This window comes from Tarenaya hassleriana, unplaced genomic scaffold, assembly GCF_000463585.1.
Source record: "Tarenaya hassleriana unplaced genomic scaffold, ASM46358v1 Cleome37, whole genome shotgun sequence".
Lineage (NCBI taxonomy): Eukaryota > Viridiplantae > Streptophyta > Magnoliopsida > Brassicales > Cleomaceae > Tarenaya > Tarenaya hassleriana.
Genome location: NW_010966725.1, coordinates 915,704 through 934,763, shown reverse-complemented (window position 1 = coordinate 934,763; position 19,060 = coordinate 915,704). Strand labels below are relative to the sequence as shown.

General features: G+C 39.1%; 4 protein-coding genes and 1 long non-coding RNA gene across 8 annotated transcripts in view; 3 read left to right on the top strand and 2 right to left on the bottom strand.

The window, feature by feature from the left end:
• Positions 1 to 824, bottom strand: part of LOC104822690 (nuclear pore complex protein NUP214) — a 9,224-nt gene extending 8,400 nt beyond the window's left edge. For all 4 annotated transcript variants that reach the window (XM_010553992.1, XM_010553994.1, XM_010553993.1 and 1 more), the window contains exons 1-2: positions 518 to 824; positions 231 to 439 (exon numbers count right to left, since the gene is read on the bottom strand). In XM_010553992.1, coding sequence (XP_010552294.1) covers positions 231 to 439; positions 518 to 707 — 399 coding nt within the window. In that variant the 5' untranslated portion in view covers positions 708 to 824. The remainder of the gene's footprint in view (positions 1 to 230; positions 440 to 517) is intronic.
• Positions 825 to 989: 165 nt separating this feature from the next.
• On the top strand, positions 990 to 3,521 carry LOC104822689. Its single transcript, XM_010553991.2, has 9 exons — positions 990 to 1,130; positions 1,223 to 1,362; positions 1,604 to 1,703; positions 1,818 to 1,877; positions 2,133 to 2,195; positions 2,283 to 2,483; positions 2,627 to 2,711; positions 2,810 to 3,021; positions 3,109 to 3,521. Exons 2-9 carry the CDS (start codon positions 1,244 to 1,246, stop codon positions 3,199 to 3,201), a joined length of 933 nt encoding a protein of 310 aa, XP_010552293.1. The 5' UTR covers positions 990 to 1,130; positions 1,223 to 1,243; the 3' UTR covers positions 3,202 to 3,521.
• Positions 3,522 to 4,783: 1,262 nt separating this feature from the next.
• On the top strand, positions 4,784 to 8,385 carry LOC104822688. Its single transcript, XR_773238.2, has 2 exons — positions 4,784 to 5,496; positions 8,172 to 8,385. It is a non-coding gene; the product is annotated as an uncharacterized LOC104822688 (long non-coding RNA).
• A 1,239-nt stretch (positions 8,386 to 9,624) lies between these two features.
• LOC104822687 (kinesin-II 85 kDa subunit) lies at positions 9,625 to 14,270 on the top strand. Its single transcript, XM_010553990.1, has 12 exons — positions 9,625 to 9,838; positions 9,917 to 10,213; positions 10,707 to 10,790; positions 10,882 to 11,034; positions 11,171 to 11,277; positions 11,365 to 11,543; positions 11,634 to 11,795; positions 11,874 to 12,086; positions 12,178 to 12,215; positions 12,308 to 12,435; positions 12,522 to 13,785; positions 13,945 to 14,270. Exons 2-12 carry the CDS (start codon positions 9,988 to 9,990, stop codon positions 14,058 to 14,060), a joined length of 2,670 nt encoding a protein of 889 aa, XP_010552292.1. The 5' UTR covers positions 9,625 to 9,838; positions 9,917 to 9,987; the 3' UTR covers positions 14,061 to 14,270.
• A 763-nt stretch (positions 14,271 to 15,033) lies between these two features.
• Positions 15,034 to 17,192, bottom strand: LOC104822686 (L-ascorbate oxidase homolog). Its single transcript, XM_010553989.1, has 3 exons — positions 16,836 to 17,192; positions 15,650 to 16,756; positions 15,034 to 15,529 (listed from the first exon to the last, which is right to left on the bottom strand). Exons 1-3 carry the CDS (start codon positions 17,078 to 17,080, stop codon positions 15,232 to 15,234), a joined length of 1,650 nt encoding a protein of 549 aa, XP_010552291.1. The 5' UTR covers positions 17,081 to 17,192; the 3' UTR covers positions 15,034 to 15,231.
• Positions 17,193 to 19,060: the final 1,868 nt, after the last annotated feature.

Sequence of the window (19,060 nt, the reverse complement as noted above, 5' to 3'; positions counted from 1 at the left end):
CAGCAGGCCTGAGCATCTTAATATTAAACAGAAAAAAAATCTCAGGAAAAAAATAAACTCAGAATGAAGGCTGAAGCAAAAGGGACAACAGTGATGAATCTGATGAAGAAGACAAAAACGAACAAGAGATGATCACTAACTGGAACTGATTAAAACTATTGTCATAAAATAGAGGTCGTAAGACCAGCGACAAGAGTACCATGAATATCTAAAGGGTTAGCTGTATATACCTTCTCAAGAAGCGAATCCACCGAAAAGAAATGAACTTCAGCGCCGACAGAGACGGCGAGAATCGAGTCGTCAGCTGAGAGCGCCAGAATACGAACGTTCCCAAGAGGAACATCCACAAGGCTCAAATCCTGGATTGAAGACTTACTACTCTTCCCCGTAATCTCCTTGGCAGCACAAATGGCATCCTTTGTCCTCGCAACAAAAAACCCTAATTTCACACAGAATACACGGTCACAGGCACGAACATTCACCACCAACCTACTAACTTAAACAACAATAAACTAACCAGATGTATGGGCAACAAAAACGACGCCTCGGCGCTCGGAGACAGCGAGAGGCTGCGACGGCGGGTTCTCGAGATCAAATTGGCCCTCGTCCTGCTTGATAGGGATAGGTTCGCCTATCCTCTCAAAGTAGTAGTCGGTCGAGTCTACGTGGTCTCCTTCCAAATCTTCTTCGATCTTGACTTTTCCCATCTCTGAAAATCTACCGAGCTTGCTTCCGCAGCTTCGATGGCAAGGGTTTTGGAGAGGTTTTCAGGCGGGATTCGAAACGACGAACCCTGGCTCGTCGGGCATTTTGTCGCCGGAGATGACAAAGAACGGTTGATATGTCCCAGCGACGATTCAGGCTCCTCTTCAAAATTGGGCCGGACCGGAGATTCTATTAAGGCCCAATTTCAATGGGTCGGTTCACTTAACCGGTCCGGTTTATAAAAGTACTTCTTAAACGTTGTCGTTTGTTTCATCGCGCATTCGTGCTGTCCTACTTCGTCAAGCACGAACACAGATTTGGGCATCGGAGGTTGAAGGTGTCCTATTGTTAGTTCGTCGATAGTTCCGTGCTGGAAAGCTGAAAATCTATTGATCCGATCGATTCCCTTGGATATATCTCTCTGGGTAACCAGATTTTGTTTCAGATTCTTTGTCTATGTTTTATGTTGTTCGATCGCGAGTCGATTTTTCCTGAGGATTGGTTTTTTTTCCGGCAGGGTTGTTTGACGACGGAGACGATGAGGATGGGAATTTGTGCGGCGACGTTGCTCGCAGCTCTGGTCGTAGTCTCTTACGTAGATTTGGGGTTGGCTTCTCCTTCTACCGTTCCTGCTTTCCTCTGGTCTCCGCATCTCCAGTTACGTCTCTTTTCTCTTCATCATTCTCTACTCTATTCCCAGAAGTTTCGGAATTTTGTGCTCTAGATTGTGATTTCCGGGTTCTGATGTGGGTTCTCTGGTAAGGAAACGATAAATTTTCAGTCTTTTGGTCCGAATTTAAGAGAGAATTGAAGAGGCGTATATTTCAGAGTGCTGGATTTGCCACTAAGATTACTGATCCAATTTCGGTATATGGTTCTCAACATTGAGAAACTGCAGGCCTGATGGTGAATTGGGTGAGGCTGTAAATTATCAGGTCATGTCTGCGAAAGATCTTGTAAATTCTGTTCTCACTCAAGGAGGATGGTCAAACCTCTTGGTATGTTTATTCATCTGTTCATCTCTCTCTCTCTCTCTCTCTCCAACGAGTGTTATCCAAAGCTCTGGATTTCGCTTGGTTTTCCTATTTCTTATTTACTGTCTCCTTGTTTAGTGCTCGGAGAGGAAATCTCAGGGTCCTGTTGATATTGCGCTCGTGTTCATTGGCAGACAGGTAAGAAGTATATCTATCTGTGAGTGACACATCATGGCTGATATGTAATGAGCTGAATGATGTGGGAACTATGGTTACCTTGCTTTGGTATATTTGACGCTGAAGTTCTTGATTTTCTTGTCGATATTTTGGCAACTGAATCTGTGTCATTGTTAGTTTTGCAAGAATAAGCACCTCTGATCTGCATCTCTTGTCTGAAGATATTTCTCTGGCTGATGTGTTTTTCGTACATTGTTAACATTCTGTCTCCTGCAGCTACTCTCTTCCGACATTACTCTGAAGCGGAACTCTGACCCAGCCCTCGTTGGCACATTGAAGGTGAACTCCGATTCACCTTTCTATGTAAATCGTAACTTGCTTCTAGGGTGCAGTTTTCTCATAGAGCAGCACTTCTTGTTTGAACAGAACCTGTTTACAGCTTCCAACTACTCGTTGGCATTCCCATATATTGCTGCACCCGAGGAGGAAAGGATGGAAAATTTGTTGTTTTCAGGACTCAAAGAATCGTGTGCTAACAGTTTAGGAGTCAGCAATGTTGTTTTCTCAGAGTCGTGCTTTGTAGAGGATGGAAGGATTCAGAAACTGGCAGACTTGCAGTCTTTCAAAGTAAATTTTGATAGTTTTGATGTTTTTTGGACTTCCTGATCAAAATCATCAATATATAGTATTGCATGATCTTGTACTTTGTCTCGCCCTCCCTCTCGCCCCTGAAATTTTTCTTTTTACTGTTTGTCATAAATAATGGACAGGACCATTTGCTTGCTAGAAGAGAAAAGAGAAGAGAAGGGGAAACAGACTTGGTTGTGATCTGCTCTGACCAGTCTCATTCAGAGGGTAAGTCCGGAACATGGTTGCAATAGGAGACTACCCTTTGGATACTTGTTTGAGTTAGCTGAGGGTGAGCATTCAATGTTTGCTGAACCATTTTGCAGGTGAAATAATCTCTGAACTCGTCAGTTCAGTGGAGCAATCTGGAGATAAATATGCAGCTCTTTATGTTTCTGATCCCTATGGATATACCTCTTACCAGACTCTCCAGAGGTTTCTGGCAGAAAGTGCTGCAGGAAACAGCTCAGTTAATGCCATTACAACTTGCGATGAAGTCTGCAGATTCAAGGCGTCGCTTCTGGAGGGTGTCCTAGTGGTAAGATGACTCGAGGTTGAAAATTAACGTTCTTCCACGTCGAAGAGTAGATTCTGATCTGGTCTTCGTTTTTTTTTTCCGGGACAGGGAATTGTATTGCTTCTGATATTGATATCAGGGCTCTGTTGTATGGCGGGCATCGACACACCAGCCAGGTTCGAGACTCCTCAAGAATCTTGAGTTTGTTTCGCCATCCGACCTTTTTGCTCTCTGCTCTGCTGCCTTTGTGCTCGGTGGAAGGAGGTACTTTGTATCCGTTCTTACATTCACTTAAACTGCATGTCTTAAATCCCATGTAAGAAGATCTATTTGTCTGTTGCTGAGTCTTTGTGAAATAATGGAGAAGAATGAACAAAAAACAACACCCATAAAACAGTTCGTGTAACAGTATCATCTTGATTCTTGTGTCTGTCACTTGTATCATTTGTTGGGGGCGAATGAAGGGCCAAAGGGCCAAGAGATATAAGGGGAGCATAGTATTTAAGTATATTATTTGATAATATAAGGGGGACTGTGGATGGACCGTGCCTTTATTCCTCTTGGCTCTTGTTGGTTTGTCATATATTTGCCCAATCTTTGAAATTCTTTGATTCACCTCTCTTTATGCCTCCATTCTTTCTTTTGACCTTGGGTCTCCCTTTCTTGATTCCCTGATCTCTCCTCCACCACCCCCTAGGGATTCAAGCCACCAGTTCAATGCAGAATTTTTATATAAATAATATTTGAAAATGTTTTGTTCTTGATTTTTTTTTTAAAATGATAGAAAAATATTCGATATAAACACCACATAGAAGAATAAAATTAAATCGGTCAATTATGTATTTGAAATGGATTCAACATATGTATATATAACTTTTGTGGTATGAATGATATTCGAGATATGAATAGTTGGAAATCCAACCACGCAAATGACCTAATCTAGCACGTCCTCTTTGGCATTTTCCAATAAATACGAGATTCCACCATTGCATTACATAATCTTGCAGTCTCCCTGTGACCCCTCGTGCCCTTTCGGGATGTCAAAAGGGTACACCTACATTAACTATTATTTGTCTTACATCTCTCTCTCTCTCTATATATATATATATATGTATATATAATTTCACTTCCTATGTTTGTTCTTAGTAAGTGCTATAATTAGAAACTCGCATGGTCCATCTACTTGCCCTAACCAGGCCAGTTTCTGGCAAGTGGTTCATGTTCCCTAAACAATGTTTTAATCACCTCTAATTAGAGAGAGTATCTTTAATAAGCGAAGAATATACAATTCAAGTTAATCCATACTTATAATGATCTCTCTCTCTCTCTCTCTCTATATATATATATATATATATATTACTAAGTACTAAATTTCTCTATATGTAGCATGGGAGATAACCAGAGATTACATATATATACACACACATACATGAATGCATGCGAAGACAATAGTATTTTGATGAAATCAGTTAAAGGCCATAATATATTTGGTTATGAATGTATAAATATATTCTTAATTGCATTAGTATTAGCAATTTTTATGCATGTGGGCCCATTTCTCTGTTAAAGCTGCATAGCTTTTTGCAGGTTCAAAGCTCTCCCAGAGTGGGAAGACATTTTTACAGGCATGGAGCAAAACCTTATCTTTTTTTTTTGTTAACTGCAAAACCTTATCTCTTTTCTATATATATTCATTTATTTTGTTTGGTTGAACTATATATATATATTCATATTATATATATATATATATTCTCTGTTTTTCTTTTTTTTTTCCTTTTAATTTCGTTCTCTCTCTTAGCTTTTGGGGTCATGGCCAGAGATAATCAAAACATGTTCGATTCAAAGATAGCATCTAAGAATTTCTCTCCTCCATCTCTCTCTCTCTCTCTCTCTCTCTCTCTCTCTCTCTCTCTCTCTCTCTCTCTCTCTCCACCACCCCCCTATATATAAACCCTTGCGAGCCATCTGTAAGTTCTCCAAGCAAATCACTCTTCCATTGCATCTGCAGTTACATTCAAGACACTATTACAATGTCTTGAAGAGTGGCAATGCAATCAATATTCACATGTGGCTTTTAGGGTACCTATGTACATATGTGAATGCTATGCCCTATATGTTTAATTGGGCTCGAGTGAATGGTTCCTATATGGGTCCTCCTCCTCGTCTATGGCCTAACGTGTATGTGAGGAAAGTAACGTGCAGCCAAGGATGACTTGCCGAGCCTTCTTTTTTTTGTTCTGAATTATATATATAGTCTGATATTGTTCATCATCATCATTGTTAATTATATACATGTTCTTGAAGAAGTGAACAAAAGATTTGACATAAATCAAGAACGTATGTGTGTGTGTGTATATATATATAAGTAAATGAGGGAAAAAAAACATGATAAGAGATGGTATGGATCGGCAAGTTGTCCTTGGCTACACGTTTCTTTCTGTTGCGCATGCTAGGCCTTAGGTGACACACCAAAGCCACAGTCTCCCAATCTATGAGGTGAGTTACATACACACACATACATACATATATATATATATGCACATTATATATATATATATATATATATATTGATATATTCCTTCATAACACTTGAGATTTAATACATGTATTAGATTTATGCAAAAATATGCTATTTCGGCGTATGCAGGTGTTTATACATATACATATATATATATAATATATATATATATATATATATATATATATATATATATATATATATATGTGTGTGTGTATGTATGTATAAAATCTCATCATATAGAAAAATATATACATCAAAAGGAGGTGAGTGTGATACATATAGTTTGACAGAAGAAGATGTAGAAAAGGTTATCCATTCCCATGTTTTGTTTTAAAATAGAACCGCTGCTAATTAACTTCACTTTGTTAAAATTAAATCCGGTCGTAATTAATGGATCGATACATTATATTTTCTTTTTTATTTTGTTTGATTTGTTAAAATATTAATAAATAGAGGTTCGCTTGATAAATGTCATACGTTATAATTATAAATAAGGTTTAATCGGGGAAGGTGGTCCATCGAAATTGTAATATTGTTGCAGTGTCGCAATTACAAGAAGTATGCGGCATGCGCCATATGACATGTGACCCTTCCAAAGCACACGTTATGTGCTTATCTTCACCCTCAAACTCGTCACAATATATATATATATATATATATATATATATATATTGATGAATGAATTACCTATGGGTCACATACATACACAGTTCCCAATATCATTTTCCATTTTTTTTACAATCAAAACAACTCTTTAATATAAAAATAAAAATATATAGAAAAAACTAATTATCACCATTCGTAGTATATTAATTAGTAAACTTTTACAAGGAAAATCAATTGAATCATCATTCTAGCTTCATTTGAATATTATGATAATTATTTTAGTAAAACGAATGATTCGCAAGTTCCAAGAAAATAAGACATCGGTTTCCAATATATATTTACGTATATATACGCACAAAAAAAAAGACACACATGGCATTATTCTAAATTTGATGTATCCTCTCATTTCAAGCATTATTTCTCTAATGCCCTTTCTCTTCGATTCTCTTGAACCAAGGACTTGGACCGTCTTCTTTCACAAACTCCTCAACAATATGCTCATCTTTCAATGAAATTAGATCGGTTCATGTCACATATTTTAAACACACACACACACATATATATATATATATGCGCGTGTATATGTGTAATGGTATATAATTCTGTGTTTTGGATTCCCAGTAAAGCTAACGTTGCCAAGCTTCAGAAATCTGACACGTACGTATAGAATAATGGTGCACTTACGAGGTTCATATATATAAATATATATATATATATGTATGTATGTATGTATATTGATATCAGGGCTCTGTTGTATGGCGGGCATCGACACACCAGCCAGGTTTCGTCGTATCTATCGTTTCTTTACATACTTTTTCACAAAACTTCCGTTCGGTCGATTGATAAACAGTTGTCAATGTCCGGTTTTAAGATTATTTTTTTTTAGGTTTTGGAGTAAAAAACATGTGCTTTTGGATCCCTTTCCTTCGTAATATTTATTTTATAACATTAAAATATACAAATAAGAAATGAATTAAGTTCTCGTGGCATATATGACAATTTAAGAAAAACAATTATTTTTGTCTAAAACGGACCAAAAAAAACCAATCTAAATCCAAAATTCAGATGGGATAACTGGATTTTATTGATAATAAAAAAAACTTCAAATATGGTTCAAAGGAATCATGTGTAATGTCAATCTCGATCGAACTTAATAATTTAAATAATATTATTATCCATAATATGCAAGTAAAGTCTTGTAACATATACGTATGTACCATAGGATCGCAATCTTGTCTTAATTAATATACTGTTAGGAGTGGTGTGGTGGGTTGGAAATCTAGTGGGATTCTCTATTAAATTAAAACTCAATAGAAAGTTATTTTGGGGAAAATAAAGTCTTAAATTCTAAAACAAAATATTAAATATATTGTCAACAGTGTTTTTGTTTTGTTGGGAAAATAAATATAATAAATACTCCATCCGTTTCAAAATAATTGTTGTTTTAAGTTATTTGTTGATCCAAGCAACACTATTCCTATATATATATATATATATATATATATATCGTAAGATGTATAGATGTTTGGGTCATTATCGTAAGTTGAAAAACAACTATCTTCTGTTCATCTATTGGTCTATGTTGGGCGTACTCTCCAAACACATGATAATATTCATATTTATTTATTTTTGTAAAAAATATTCATATTTACTGGGGATAAGTAACAAAAATTATTTAAATATATAAATAAACATATAAGTATAGTACCAACTTTGCATGGATTAGTCTTAACAGCATACTTTTTTTTTTGCAACAAATAAAAGAAGTATAGTTATATTTTGTTCACACTCTTTTGTGGTGTATATTGTATTAACACGATCGAGTTTAATTAGTAATAACTAGATATTATTTAAGATCTAATTTAAATGAATATACGAAAGAACACAAAATGAATTTAAATCGAAGTAAAATTGAGATAAGTGTAATGATTACGATTTTATAAAATAGAAATATTTGATTAAAAAAAATAACCTAAAAATAAACCAAATGTGGTGATCAAGATTTTATTTTTTTTATTTTTATTATGATTTTTAATGGTAGCAGATGATCTGCATACGGCAAATCATGTTGGGGTGACAAAAGTTGGTGAGACGATAAAGACCGTTGAGGAGCCAGTTTGGTCCGATCCCGTAACTTCTACTTTTGCTCTTTCGAAATTTCCTTGAAATCAAATCTTGATAATGTAATGCCTACATAATTACAGAAAAAACAAACACAAAATAAAAAACTTTATAATATTTATTCCTTATCTTTGTTATTATGTGCATATATGTATGTATGTATGTATATATGTACGTATGAAAGAGACATTGAAGAGACTTTTACTCTAACCATAGAGTAGCTAGGCACAAGTGAGATCGTATCATCCATGGATGACCCACCAAGGAGGGCGAGACTTTTCTTCTCGCCCATGCTAATTTCCGATGATTTTTCAAAGCTTTTAAGATTTAGAGTGGATTATTTATTTATATATATATATATATATATATATATATATATATACACACACACACACATAACAACAATGGTAAAAAAAAAATAGCTATGGAAGATGAACAATAAAATATGGGTTGGCATTATAGATCCATATAAATGGATATGGATATTTTGGATAGTTTCTAATGAAAAATACATATTAACACTTCTTCTTTTTTTATTGTTTTCATCTACAATTCCAAAAATTGTGAAAATCATAATTTGAATATAAATTTATTATATGTGTGTGTTATAAATTAGATTCCAAGACATGATAACATGCTCCTTGTATAATAAAACAAAAAAAAAAGTATCATCATCATTAGAATCATGAAGTAATTCTGTTTCATGCTCTCTCACATGGGAGAGTTTCATTATTGGAGATCATGTAAAACAAAAAATTGCAATTCACCAAAATTATAGTATAGATATGTGATCCTATTTACATAAATTGCTATTTTTTGCATTTTCATTAAAAAAAATCCATATATAAATATAATATATGGAAAAATGAATATTTACCTTAAATCTCATTGACCCGGAAGTTTTTTTCCAAGTGCATTTAACATATTAATTGTTGAATTTGAGTCTTTGACCAGTCTCATCAAGTTTATTCAGCACCCATTTTCCTCCAATGTATATAATGTGAATAATATGGAAATTAAAAAAAAAATTACCAAAAGAAAAGATTATACGGATGATACTTTGAATTTAAAAGCTTAGGTTTGGTATTTATTTGCATTCACACATCATAATTACGCAGATTGAGACAAATCTTTTTTTTTTGTTTGTTAAAAGAGACATAAATCTTTACTGTCTTGAACAAGAAGAACCAAATCTAGACACAAATAGTTACTGTCCTGAACATTAAAATTCAAGAATTATTTTCTATATGGACAGTTGCTTCCTCTCTCTCTCTCTCTCTCTCTCTCTCTCTCTCTCTCTCTCTCTCTCTCTCTCTACGGACTCTCTCTCTCTCTCTCTCTTTCTCTCTCTCTCTCTCTCTCTCTCTCTCTCTCTCTCTCTCTACGGACTATATATTATTGTGGTTTGGGCGTATGGGAACAGATTTTAATCCCGAGGAGTCCTTTTGCTCCTCTTGAGATTTTGACCGTAAACAGTCATATGATTCTTGCATTTAACCATCTGAAACATTCTTAAATCTCTGTCCTTTACGAAAACCCATCTCCAGATTCCGCCATGGACGAGCTCTGTTTCAGCCAGCCTCACCCTCTGTAATCTCTCTCTCTCTCTCTCTCTCTCTCTCTCTCTCTCTCTCTCTCTCTCTCTCGGCCTAATTAGACCCTCCACAGTTCCGGAGGCAAGTAATCGGATTCTGAATTCTGCTCAAGATTTCCGGCGACCCACGGTTCGAACCGTGGAAATGGAGACGGAGACAAGAAAGCCGGTTCGGAACTTGCCCGAAACGATCCACTCGTTGCTCGGTCTGAAATCCCATTTCACTTCCGCTTGGGTCAAATCGGTGTGCAACATCGTCAAGAACGTTCCTTCGCCATCTTCTTCGAAACGAAGCAAAAGCTGTCAGATGGAACAGCTGAGTGTCGATGAGGAAGACGACTCTGTTTCCATCGAAGTTCAGATCATTAAAGGTACAACCTTTCTCTCATTTTTTTTCTTCTGTGTCGTGTTTTTCGGATATTTTTCTCTTAAGATTTTTGTTTTTGGGGTGGAAATGCGATGACGAAACACGTGTGATCACATTCTGTTTTGTCCTCGGTCGGATATTTACCTACTACATGCAGAGGATTTCAACCGTTGGATGTCTGTTGCCGTACTTTTTTGCAAACGTGGCATCCATCCAATGGCTGTTTTACAATACATATCTTTATTCAAGAAAATTATGCCTTGATTGATTGGATTTTGTTCCATTTCGCATTTTTTTTCAATTTATATGTCCTCAAATGTTATAGATTTTCCATGAAACTGATTTTGATGATGTAATTACAAAGACGTGAAACTAAATAAGCAAGAAATTGTAATTAATTAAGGATATGCCCCAAAAAAAAAGTTTTCCATTCGTCTTTTACTTCAACTTTCCGCTGCTTATTGTCTTCCTCTGTTCCTTTTGTTGTCTGGCAACAGACGAACTCTCTGCCTTGACTGCTTCTGTAAACGATCTGAACGCGCGAAGAAGAAAGATTCTGAACGAGTTATTGGACCTTAAAGGTCAGTCCAAAGTCTTAAATCTCGATTTCGATTTCGAATTATCGTCGAATTCTGATTATATATAAGCTTGTGTGTATTGATCGCATTTCAGGTAACATTCGTGTGTTTTGCCGTGTGAGACCCATCAGGACAGTCTCGGGATCGGCGGTTGCTTCGGACACAAGAAACGTCGCCATTAGGTTGACGGAAAACAAGAGCAAAGTCTACAGCTTTGACAGAGTTTTCGTACCGGATTCATCACAAGGTAAAAAAAACACTTGCTGAAATCCGAAAACCCGAGATCTTTTCGCGTTTCGATAGCGTTCTGCGACGTTCTTGTCGCGTCATCATTCGACAGTTTAGGATCATGAACGGTGTTCTTGATAGTTCGAAATTTGCAGATGAAGTCTTCTTAGAGATCGAACCAGTCATCAAATCCGTCATCGATGGCTACAACGCCTGCATTCTCGCTTACGGGCAAACGGGTACCGGAAAAACTTTTACAATGGTAAAGATTCTGTCCCCGAAAAAACCGATTTCTCTTATCGAAATCAAGATCTGATGTTTCATGTCCTTACAACACAATTTCTGACAGGAAGGTGTTCCAGAGGATCCGGGAACTGTTCCTCGTGCGATCAGATCGTTGTTCGAACAAGCCGAGGAAAGCAACAATGCCTTTCTCGTCAACTTCAGTATGTTAGAGATTTACATGGGAAACCTCAGAGACCTCCTTGTTCCTCAAGCAACCAGATCGAAAGATGCCATTCCTCCACGGTAATATATGAACAGACAAAGAGTGTTCTTCCCTTGTTCGATTCAAACCGATCGTGGCATGTAATGAAATCCGTTTCATCTTCATGTCAGAATCTCGATTCATGCGGATGCAAAGGGAGAGATAGAGATTGAGAACTTGGTGGCAATCAAAGTGAATGACTTCCACCATGCCTTGAAGCTTTACAGATTAGGTTGTCGGAACAGATCAACAGCTTCCACGAGTTCGAACTCATCTTCGAGCAGGTCGCACTGGTAAAGCGTTGAACCTTTCTCTTTCGTTTTTTTTTTTGGGTTTGATCTTCATCTAAGCTTTCTTTTACGGATGAACAGCATGATCCGGGTAACGATGACGTGGTGGTTCGGGGAGGAACGAGAGAGAAGGAACAAGATATGGCTGGTGGATCTTGCTGGGAGCGAGCGTGTCCTAAAGACAAGAGCCATAGGACGACGTCTCGATGAAGGCAAAGCCATCAATCTCTCCCTCTCCTCCCTCGGCGACGTCATTTACGCTCTTCAACACCGTAAACCTCACATTCCTTACAGGTTAATCTCGCTTTTTTTCCGGCTGATTCCGGATGTTTGTTCATGTGATCTTCTTGTCTGAAACTATGGAGTGGTTTTGTGTTTCGCACAGGAACAGCAAGCTGACGCAGGTTCTGAAAGATTCCCTCGGTAACTGAACTCTTTTCCGAGGTTTTGACGTAAATTTTTACGACAAATACGTATGCTAGTTCATATATATATATATACGGTTCCATCTTCAGGGCAAGATTCGAAGACGCTGATGCTGGTTCATGTCAGCCCGAAAGAAGACGATTTGTGCGAAACGATATGTTCTCTGAACTTTGCAACAAGGGCCAAGAACATCCACTTGGGACAAAACGAATCGACGGTAATGAAATTCACAACTCTGTATGCATCATCATCATCATCAAGCTCACCTTCAAGTTTTTACATATGAATACATTTCATGAGCAGGAAGAACGAGAGAAAAAGGAAGGAGCGATAGAAAATCTGCAGCGAGCAATGGAAAAGATTGAACAAGAACGGCAAATAGCATCGAGAGGCATCAGAAATCTAAACGAGAAGCTGGAGAAACTCACCAGGAAACCTCAAGAACAAGAACAAGAACAAGAAAATGTAATCATGGAAGAGAGACAGTGTAACAAAGAGGCTGCGAAGAAGAAAACGGGAAATGCCGGAAATCGTCTGCCTAGTTTTATGAAGCCAACGGTTAGCAGCAGGAAGAAATCGGGAAGGGATCGAAACGTGACTCATGGTGATTCAGCCATTTCAACGAGACCGAGAAGGACATGGAGATCGAGCTCTATCCGAGCTGAATCTGTGTGTTTCCCGGTGAAGAAGAACGACTTCAACTCGGTGTGCAACTCAGACAGGAGCATTTCCAAGTCAACTTGCGTTGCTGCGGGTTTTGCTAACGCGGATAGTGCAACTATCTACAGCCAGGACATGTCGGAATGTGAGATCAAGGTTGTTGTGTCTGAAAACAAGAGGAAACTCCAGATGGGTTCCGATTTGACAAACACGCATTTCAAGATCTGTAATGCCGGGAAGGATCTGAACAGGACGACGGGCGAACACGAGTTCTCAAGGGTCGATAACTGGCTTCAGTCACAGACTGAGCACAGCGAGGAACAAGTCGCGGCCACTCCTTTCCCGGAGAAACAAATATCTCTGAACAACTTTGCACCGCAGAAGATCATCGGACGTGAAACTGCAGAGAAAACGAAAGGAATGGAAGAGCGTAAACCCGAGGAGCCGATGATTAAACCGACCTTGATGCTGAAAGATTTGTTTCAAATGCCCTGCTGCTGTTCCGCTGAATCAGATGACCAGACTTTACCAAAGGCAGTGAATTCAGAAGAAGATGATATATATCTGTATCCTCCAACTGCAGGATACGAAGAACTCAGTCAATATACAGACGAGGAAGAAGGATACATTCTCAGGGAAGAGTTCTCAGACAGATTCATGGTGGAAAATGGGGTGAGCCGGTTTTCTTCTGTACAGGAAGATGATTATAACGCTGATTCTGAACGTGATTCCTCAGTCTCAATCTCAATGTTCGAACGAGATTCTGACATCAAACAGTTCTCCAAAGAACATGATTCAGAAGTAGAGTCAGTCATCCGACCAAAGTCTCAGAGAGCTTTGGCGCTCACCGACCAAGAGGATGATATTCCGCCATTGCTCGGGCCACAAGAAAGCTCGGGCCAGAAAGGTAAACAGTTTCAGGACAAGATTCTCAAGATATATGCAAACACATCCAAATGCTTGGGAAGATTCCTGCTGTTTTATGATATGTTTCTTGAATCCGACAGCCAAAATGGTTACGAAGATTCTGCATGGTTGAGACCATTTCGTTTTGGATTTGTTGCAGGAAAAGCTCGCATGGATATGGAGAAGGTCGAGGCTTTATGCTTCAGTGCCTTGCTGGGGTTAGGGTTTATGGATTTGGGCTATGGAAGTGACTTCTTCTACGGGTTAGCGAAGTAAGCAAAGATGAGGGAAGTGAAGGTGTACTTTTCCCACAACATGGGAACTCGTTGTTGTGTCAGACTCGATCATGCTTTGAGAATCTTGAAAAACTGGGGACATGAACTTGTCCCTGTCTTATTTAAGACAGTCTACTGTTATACTAAATGTATAGTAAACTTCATATTTGTTTCTACGCATATGATTCTGAAGCAGCTGATTGGTTCCCAATGCACAAGTTTATAGCAAATTATAGTTGAGTTTTAAGGTTTTTAGAAAATAAATTGAATAAATTTATAAATCCAATGGTTATGCATGATATATCTATATCCGTACCTTTTATTTAGAATAGTATTGAATATTAAATCAAAATAATAAAGTATATAATTGAATATTAATTATATATGTTTTAATAGGTGTAAAAACGCCAATTTGGCTCTGCAACAACTGGAAAGGGATTTGGTGTTCGACTTGTTCGATAGTTACCACTATCTTCTTCCTCTTCCATTGCAAAGCCTTGATCCCTTAATTCAAGCTCTTCTCTTCCACATTCCGTGGTTTGATCTTGTTACCTCTCAGATCAACCATTGATTCGTCTCTAATTGGGGAGATTTTGCAGCAATTTCCTCCGTTCCCGATCCTCATGGAGGAGAATTCCGGCGGTGGCGGAGGAGGAGCGAGCGGTGGAGCAGCTGCGGCGGGAGGCGGAGGAGGCAGCGATGTGGAATTTGTGAGCAAGACGCTGCGGGTGGAGCGTAAGTTTTTCTACTTCGATCTCAAGGAGAATCCTCGCGGACGGTACTTAAAGATATCAGAGAAGACGTCGGCGATGAGGTCGACAATCACCGTCCCTTCCTCGGGAATCTCCTGGCTCCTCGATCTCTTCAATCATCGTCCGTTCTTTGCAATTGTATATATCCTTCTTTGCTCGAAACAATGATTTCCTAAATCCCTAAACAGGTTTAAATGTTCTCTACTGCGGAAACAAGAACAATGCAAGACAAGAACTTGTTCATTGTGAGATGTACATAGATGTAGTATTTAGCCATTAGATTGAAAATGAATTGGAACATTGCAGTTTCCAGACAGTAAGATAGAGGTGGAAGTAGGGAAAAACATACTTAGATTAAGGAAAGGGTTAATTAGTACAGAGTCATGGTAACAATCCCCATTTGTGGAAGAGGGAGTTTTTTTAGCTGTAAATTATAGGCTTGGACAGGCCCTTGACGATACCGCAGAGGCCAGCGTTGAGGGGGATGTTGTACTCGTCCCTCAGCGATTTCTCGGGGGAGAGAACGCTGACGTACATCTGCTGACCCAGGTACCTCCTCTCCCAGTTCTCCGACCTTATGTTCCACATTCCGGCGTTGTCAAAGGTCAGTAGGATTGCTGACCACGACTTCGGGTACACTTGCACTGTGTGTCTGCTTACTGCATCGAGCAAGTTGTAGTTCTCTCTCTTTGCAGGTGTCCACCTCCCCGGCTCGGTCCTGCCATGTTTCAAATCAATCAATCAATAAATCAATCAAATGGTGCGGAGTTAGAAGAAGGTTTCGTAGAGAAGGAACGGATGGAACGGGAGAGGGAGGGGGTGGAGGGGGGAGGCTTACGCGACAGCGAAGAAGGAGTAACCGTCCAAGTGGTAAGATTGCATGCTCTTCTCGCGATTCTCGAAGATGACCTCCACAAAGGTACGGAAGGTGATGTTGAGGACATTGGGCTCGACGGTCAATTGTTTGATCATGGCTCCAGGCTCGTCCTTGATGACATTGTACTTGAAGACCTTCTCGGCCATCTGGAAGTACTCAGCCAACTTCAAGGGAGTCTCGGTGTCGATGTGCGAGACGCCGTTGAGGCCAAACTTGAGCTTCCCGTTCACAACCTGTTGGGAGTTGACGAGCTTGATGGTGCGGGTGATGTTAATCTTTCCGTAGTGGTACGAGCCCTGAGGGTTAGGCCTGGCTGCACTGGCGGTGAGGTTCCACCTAAAGGACCTGAACTGGTTGAGAGACCATGCCCAGCCAACTGGAGCCTTGGGGAGCACGGTGGAAGCCTGGGCCGAGCCACCTACGTAACGGAGCACACCGGTACTGGTCATCTCCTTCTTGAGGAACCTAGTGGACGCAACCATGTAGTAATCCTTGGCAGCCTGATCAGCGGTGACGAGCACAGCAAAGCACTGGCCGACGTGGACATCGAGAGAGTCGTAGTCGTTCTGGAGAACGTGAGAGCCCTCCATCTCGACGAGCTTCATCTTGTGGTTCTGGATCCTGAAGTTAAGAGTGGACTTGAACCCGACGTTGCAGATTCTGAATTTGTAGGTCTTACCGGGCTTCATCGTGAAAAGGGGCTGGTCCTTGCCGTCCATCTTGGCAGACTTTCCGTTGATGAGGACACCGTCGGGTGAGCCGAGAGCACGGCCACTGTCGAGGAGGTTCTTGATGGAGGTGTGGGACTTGGTGTACCAATCGTTGATGAGGACGGTGTAGTCGTCCTCCGGGTCGGCGTAAGGGACCGGGATGAGGAGACGGCTGTTGACACGTAGGCCGCCGAACCCGCCGGCGAAACGGTGGAGGGAGGTGGAAGGGTAGTAGAAGTAGCTACCGATCTGGTCCTTGGGCTGGAAGTGGTAAGTGAAGTTCTGTCCCGGCATTATCGGGCATGTCGTTCCAGGCAACCCATCTTGCCAGCAGTTCTTCCTGTGCTGGATCCCGCTCCTGCATCATCATCATCATCATCATCATCATCATTTCATCATCGTCACCTAAAAGAAAATGGGAAGAAGGGGAGCAATACCAGTGGAGGAGGAAGGGCTCGTCGAGGTTGTTGAAGACGTTGATGACGATGTTGTTGTTGGAAGTGGAGTTGATGTTAGGGCCGGGGAACTGACCGTTGATAAGGATAACCTTCTGTGGGACCCCTAGAGGGGCTGCGTTTCCGTACGATACGTTCCACGTGTAGAAGAAGTAGGGATCGCCGGCGTTCACCACCGCCACCGTCGCTATACACAGCAACGCCGTCAACATCATTTTCCCCTCCATTTTTTTTTGTTTATTAATTAATTAACCCTTTCCTAACAAATATTTTTATTTATATATTTTATTTTATTTCTCAAAAGCAAGGAGACACTCTGTTCTCTTGCTCTTGACGATTCCTCCTCCCTTCGCCATGCACTCCCAATTTATACGCCTTTGCTGCTTCTTTGTTTTACCATACGTTCGTTCCCACTATTTCTACGCCCCTCCCCTTTTTGCGCTCTTTCTCCTGTTTTTTTTTTTAATAATTAAATATTATTATTTGAACGAGAAGAAATCGGATCTTTTTTTCCTAATTTTAGAATGTATTGTTAGCTTCAAACATTACACAATTAGAAACTATTCTATTTACCACACGGGAGATACACGAAAGTATGTTGTACTCTCTCTCTAACTGAAATTCTCCCTAAATAACTCTAAATGATTCTAAATCCGGATTCTTTTGACATACCGTATAAAAAAAGCCCAATAATATTAGAAAAAGCCCATTTACCGAGTTGAGATCCAAGAAAACCCGTTTAGCGAGTTATACATGTACCGTGGAGGACAAGTTTCCTCAAAATGCCAAACTTGTACGGCTCTTCATACGTTATCCGGTTCCATTGGCATATCAAGAGTGACTTATATAATTTCATAGTAATATACAAATATAATTTTCTAGAGATAACCTTAATTTTACCATGGGGGGGGGGGTATTTATCTACTACATTTAATATTTTATAAAGAAATTAATTTTTTTAATTAAATTAATGGGACCCATATTGTATGTAATGTACGGATTCAGTGGCAAGACTTGGCCATATATAGCCACGGTGTACATGCAAGAGGAAGACAAAAGTAGTTGTATTAGTTTTTTTTTTGTTTAATGTGATTATATTATACTATAAAAAATACCAGTGTCACAACATGACTGATTACAAAAGGATTCCCATGCAAACGGTAAAAAAAACAAACATGACATATCATGTTTGATACAATCAATGAATGGTCATTGAGTTATGGAGGTATCAGTCAAAAAATACCAATGTTGCAGAATAAGATCAGTCTTTGAGTTACCACTTATATTCAAACAAACTCAAGAAGGAACTTAGATTATGGGGACAACATATTCAAATATCATATGACCGGTTTATTTTGGTCTAGTATAAATGATTTGGTGCAAATTGTACAACTAGTACCAATGTATATATATATATATATATATATATATTCAGGGGCGGATCTACATACAAGTTGTATGGGGTACATGCCCCCACTCAATCAATTAAAAAATATTTTTTTCTACACAAATTATAGAAAATTTTGAATAAAACTGTATAATGCCCCGTAAAATTAATATTATTTATAATAAAAGTAAAATTGCCCCTCTTAAATAATTTTCTAGGTCCGTCACGGTATATATTGTCGTTTGAATGAGTTGAGATACACGAGAGATATCTTCTTCTAATTATTTTTGTATAGAGTTTTTGTATACTACAAATTAAAGTTTTTTTTGGTAAACTACAAATTAAAGTTAGATTATGTAACATATACGGAACATGGGGGAATCCCCCAACTCTGGTGGTTGAGAGTTCACTTTCCCAAGCGAGGTCGTGAGTTCAACATCCAGAGTATGGAGATTCTCTTTTCGCCTGCCGGTTTCGACCGATTTACACCCACGTGTGTGTTGCAGGCTCGCATGCATGTGTCGGGATTAGTCTGGGCTCTTGGGCATGGGAAATCTGACTTACCAAAAAAAAAACATATACGGAAGATATATAATAATTAATATGATACAGCGACCTAGCTTCCATTGTCAAACACTTGACCACAAAATACGTATATAAGCCCATTCTCTTCCAGTACTAAATACAAGTTCTCCACGTGCCATATAAGAGAGAGAGAGAGAGAGAGAGAGAGAGAGAGAGAGGACAAAAATAAGAGGAAACCAAAAATAGATGGCGAGGGGTGTGGGGAATTTGCCGAATATGGACGAAAGGAAGAGCG